Source organism: Lolium perenne, chromosome 4 (genome assembly GCF_019359855.2).
Source record: "Lolium perenne isolate Kyuss_39 chromosome 4, Kyuss_2.0, whole genome shotgun sequence".
Classification (NCBI taxonomy): domain Eukaryota; kingdom Viridiplantae; phylum Streptophyta; class Magnoliopsida; order Poales; family Poaceae; genus Lolium; species Lolium perenne.
The window spans coordinates 39,530,513-39,535,966 of record NC_067247.2 but is presented as its reverse complement, the minus strand read 5'-3'; the positions used below and the strand labels follow the sequence as shown (position 1 = coordinate 39,535,966).

Genomic DNA, 5,454 nt, shown 5'->3' with positions numbered 1-5,454 from the left:
TGTTGATGGCTCATGTAGTTATCTTTAACATGTTGACTCGCTTTCTATGTCATAAGCAATTTTCATGGGCAATGATCTTGCTCTAGCGGCTTGATTGGGATGTAACAGGCCCAAGCTAAATCTGACGCCTTTGGAAGTGATGAATGCATGCAATGGCGGCGATGTTTGGTGGAGTTTTCCAGGTTCCATCTTTGTTAAACATATGGCGTCAGTTGGTGTCATAGGGAAGGTCCAGTTTAACCACTGTCCTTATCGCGGGTCGAGCGGACGCGAGGGGTGGGGATATGTAACCTTTAGCACAAAACGTTTTTGGATCTTAGAAGGGGCTCCTAGTCCTATCTCCACCACTGATTGCTCATACTTTGGTTTTGCTAAAAATAATATTTATACATACCTTTGTTCGGTTAATATCCATTCCGCTTCTAATTGTGACTATCGCTACCAGATAACATATGTTTTAGGACACACATAAGCGCGATGCCTCATAAAAATATATATCATGTCGTAGTGGCCATTATTTGTCTCTAACTCACCTTGTGTTGCCTTCAATTCCATGACTCCTTTTGCTTGGACCCCTCTTAAACAAATATTAATGTAGTAAATATTACAGTGTGAGACCTATAAGCTCTGCTTACGATTCCGTTTTGTAACATGAGAAACAAAAAATACTAATTTACACATGTGATACTCCATCGTCGACAAGCAAATCGATCATCCGTACTTAGATTATCGACCGAGACAAGAGTTGTAGTACGATACAAGTTTTGCTTCGATCGACATGGCCGGTCCATGACTTAATGTTTAATAATTTACAAGTGGGCATGCCAAACAAAAGGAAACTCAAATCAATCAACAATTATTAAAAAACCTAATTATAGCAGCCAATTCCCGATAAAACAAACAAAAAAGGCAATGAGAAAGCTTACCCTTTATCAAAAAGGAGAAGAAACCCAAAACGATCTCGGCAGCACGGCAGCCTGCCCACCCAACCCAAAACCAAAAGCCGAGACGGGCAGCTCCTCTCCGAGCGGCCCAGAAAAATAAGCCACAGTCCACGGAGAAAAAAAAAATAAAGGAAAAAAAGGAACAGCGGGCGGCTTGCCCTCACGGCAAGGAAAGGAAATTTCCGACCTCCAATCTCCTCCAATCTCCCCGCACAAATCTCTCCGCCTCCCCCTCTCCCTCCCTCCCCCGCCGCATTGCTCCCCGCGCACCGCCCGACCCCGACCCCTCCCCACCCCCGGCCGGCCGGCGACACGGCGCGCAGGACCAGCGGGCGGGCGGCGGCGGAGCAGCAGGGCAGGCCGGCATGTGCGACCTGGTGGCCCGCACGGGCCGGCACCAGCAGCGCTACGAGGACGGCCGGAGGCTCGTGGCCGGGTACGGGGGTCCGCCTCACCGGATTCTTGCTTCTCCCAATCCCTCCCTCATGCTTTCAACTTCCGTCCCCCCTGATTTCATTGGGTTAGATTGGGGCGAGGGACACCTCCTATCTTGACCTAACCTAATGCCGCCACGGAAGGTCGCATAGTTTTTACCCTCGCATGAGATTGTGCAATTGGTTCCAACCGGATGGATGTCTTGAATCTCGCTAGGTACGTGTGTGTGTGTGGCCTGTTGATGCGTCTGCAGTCCGGGGCTGGATTGCTGCTTGCTGCTGTCTGCATATCTTCCTATTAATCAAAATTATCCATAGGCAGTTTAGTCTTCTCTGGGTTGAGATGTTAGCACGGTATCTTAGCTGTAGCATCTGCTGATGATAGCGACGGTATTATGAATTGTTTGTTTTCCTTGCGTATAGATTTTGTTGTGTATTTTCTGGTGACACAAGGCCACAACCCACAAAGGAGCCCAGGTGTTTGTTCCTGATAGGTTACCGCTCCTAGTTCAGTGTCGGCTTTCTAAGCTAGATTAGACTCTTCATGTTGCTTGCGGCAACTCTATGGATTTACATCGCAACTTTCTGCTCATTATTCATGTTCGTAAGGAAGAATAGCATTAGCTCATGTCTGCGAAAATGAAGTTCTAGGGAGGGTATATGACATATGGACATGTAAACTTCTCTAGGAAATGCGCCTTCTATGACAAGGGGGATCAAAACACCACAAAGTTTCATTACATAGTATATATGAAGAGGTGTTAACATAATCCAGAGATGTTAATCTTTTTTGGCAACATCTACCGTTCTGTATATTACCCTTAGATTGACTTCTTAGCACTTTAGTTCTCCCTTTTAATTACTCATACAACATGTCTGTTTCCGCTGGTTGAAGCACAGGTCTGGAAGCTGCAAATACAATGATTTTTTTAGTTTGACAAAGCTTGCTAGAAAGTACTTCCGTGAATATGCCTGACCTTCTACCTTCCATATATCTCAAATAGCACCTTTTTCTTGTATGTAAAGCTGTGTCGTAGTTTACTATCCCATAAGTTCCGCCTTAACACATAGCTCCACATTACAATCTTTTTTTCCCTTGCAATTACCGTCAGATGACCTGCTTCCTCTTTGCGCATGATTTGATATAAATCTTCGTAATTAACGGGGGCTTAACAATTACTTTGTGCTGCTTTTGCGTAGTTGATTATTTGTGTATTTGCCTGAGTAAATTCGCTTTTTCCAGGTGCATACCATTTAGGTACAGAGCTAATAATGATGAAACTTCTGGTGATGAACAGAACAAAGTTGTTGAAGTTCTCATGATAAACTCCCAAAGCGGACCAGGGCTATTGTTCCCAAAGGTATTTATCGCAGTCCTCCCTGTCTGATTTTATTTGAAAAGAGTTATTTTTCTAATGGTGTGCTGCAGGCAACAAAGTTTGGTATCTTAATTAGCTTCAACTTGTTTTCCCTTGCATTGTATGTTTATTTACTCATTTGAGACAAATTGAGATGAAATTATGAGATGTTGGTGTGAATAGTGTGTTTGGTTGATGGACGAGTCATCCCTACCTAAATTCTGGATAGCCCAAGTTTGGCCAAGTGTTTGCAAGAATGTTTATAGGAAATGGCCAAACAGCCATGGGCATGACAAGAATTGGCAACCCTCCAAATAAAGCCTATTATCTTGGTGCTACTAAAAGTTGTGAGGCTGATCTGGGCACAAACCATGTTCTTACTAAGAAATATTCAGTTTCTTTTTATCATGTCCTTGTAATCTTATTGAAAACTTGTTTGCAAAGTTGGTCACCACATATAAAGAGAGTCTAATCAGAAGAGCGAGACCTGAGAGGAAGGACCCCTCGGCCTTTTTTTTTATAGAAGCGAGAAACGCAGTGGAGTCTAGACAGAATATGTCATTCACCTAGTTTTCAGATAGCATATGTAGTGATACTTATGCATTGTAATAACTGCATGTATTATAACAAAGCTGTTAGGTTAATGTTACTATACTTTCATGTACAAATTTTATTATTTTACCGCTTCCTATTGCAGGGAGGATGGGAGAACGATGAAACTGTTGAACAGGCAGCTGCTCGAGAAGCTATAGAGGAAGCTGGAGTTCGCGGAGACATAGTGGTAAGATACCTGTGAAATATGATACTTTTATGGCAGATTTCATTTTTGTTTGCTTACATATATTTAGATATTTCATGTATGTACAAATTGAGGTATATTTACCTCTGTTTTCCTCTTCACTTAACTTAATCCTGACATTCTTTATATCTTTGGCTTGTTGCTGAGTCGATATTCACTGTATGAGATTGATCTGTTTCGGTATTATGTTTAACACACATAGAAGTTTTTACTTTTTAGTTTGGTTGTACTACGTGGATCAGCCCACTTTTTGGAGCCTGCCTACCCAGAAGTTTTTGAATTCACGCCTAATTGTGCTTAGTGACATTCAATAGTGATATTAACGCTAGGTGTCTAACTGCTTCATGTCATGAAAGCTATCTTACCAACAGTGGAACAATTTATATGTTTGCCCCCTTTGAAACCCATCTAGTTCCATGAATTGGTAGATTTTTCGTGGGTTGCGTTACTGAACTGACCAAGCATGCTGCTGCATACATGATGTGTTTGCAAACACATTACAACTGACAAAAAATTGTGTCTCGGTAAAGAAATATACTAGCTAGTGTGCCCTGTGTTGTGTACGTTTATATTTATCAACTAGTTTATGTAGAAATGCAAACAACATTCTTCATTAGCATACTGGATGGTCTGTGCTTCAGTCGCCCCACCGTGGAGCTCCTTTGGTCAGTGGCCTTCAAGAATCTGAAGGTTGTAGTTAACAATGGTTCTAGGGCCTCTAGCTAGTACTGTAATGCTTTCATGGTGAAAGAACCATGAAATCAGAATGGGTAAAATCTTTTGCGAAGGATCTCAAATATTTTCTTGTAGCACATTTGGCCCTGTTGCAGATAATATTAAACCGGTTTCTTGTTTCTGTGCTGTGTTATTCTAGACATGAAACTGAAAGCGTACTCTTCTCACTCAGTTCAGTGATCAGCATGCCTTCTTGCCTATTGTACTTGAGCTTATATATTGCTGTGCTTTCTGTGCATCAGCAATTTCTAGGTTTCTATGATTTCAAGAGCAAGACTCATCAGGATGCATGCTGCCCCGAGGGTATGTGTAGAGCGGCAGTGTTTGCGCTTCATGTGAAGGAAGAGTTGACCTCATGGCCTGAGCAGAGCACCCGCCGGAGGACCTGGTTGACACTCCCAGAAGCCACATCACAATGTCGGTATCAGTGGATGCAAGAAGCCTTGATCACCGGATTCTCCGACTGGCATGACAAGTGGAGCAAAGGTGGTGGCGGCGGCGGCGGTGGCCCGGTCTAAATGAAGGAAGGGGTCATTGTCATCGTCTGTCACTTTTGTTGGCCTTGTCCTCTATCTCCCCCTAGGCTACAACCTTTGCATGCAGACTGCAATAATACAGTGTCGTGCTTTTTTCCTTGACGATGATGCCTAGTAGGTCATTCACCCTAAAATTGATATCTTAGCTTAGTATATCTCATCGAAGACGAGAATTACCACAAATTTTAAGTGTTTGATTCTCGCGTCTATTATTTTCTCAAAACTTTCAGCTTGATTTCTTTCTCCAGATTCTGGAGATGCATGCATACACTATGTATGAACTACACCTGGAAATCAAAAGTGTACTTGTTCACTTGAGCTGACTTGACGTGCAGCATCCATCTGCGTGCCTCATGCCATCACATTTTATAAACTCATTATTATTAGTCTGATAGCTGAAAAAGAACTGCGTGCATCAGGCTATCACATTTTATAAACTCATTATTATTAGTCTGAGAATGTAAAATTTTCTTTTAAGACTTGATCCAAGGTAGAAAAGAGGATGTAAAATATGCATAGATAAGATTATCTGACATACGTTAGGTCACATTTGTCTAGATATCTAGACACGTTTTAGTGTGTTTATCTGCACATTTTGAGAAAAACCTGCAGTCACTTAATCTGAAATGGAGCGAATAGTATTAGAGA

General features: G+C 42.3%; 1 protein-coding gene across 2 annotated transcripts; it reads left to right on the top strand.

Moving 5' to 3' along the window:
• The first annotated feature begins 1,070 nt into the window (after nt 1-1,070).
• On the top strand, nt 1,071-5,119 carry LOC127292235 (nudix hydrolase 16, mitochondrial). Of its 2 annotated transcripts, none has more exons than XM_051321594.2 (4): nt 1,071-1,380; nt 2,622-2,739; nt 3,434-3,517; nt 4,513-5,119. In XM_051321594.2, exons 1-4 carry the CDS (start codon nt 1,310-1,312, stop codon nt 4,786-4,788), a joined length of 549 nt encoding a protein of 182 aa, XP_051177554.1. In that variant the 5' UTR covers nt 1,071-1,309; the 3' UTR covers nt 4,789-5,119. The 2 variants fall into 2 exon arrangements, with proteins under 2 accessions (XP_051177554.1, XP_051177555.1); XM_051321595.2 differs by lacking the exon at nt 1,071-1,380 and adding an exon at nt 1,412-1,595.
• The last annotated feature ends 335 nt before the right edge of the window (nt 5,120-5,454 follow it).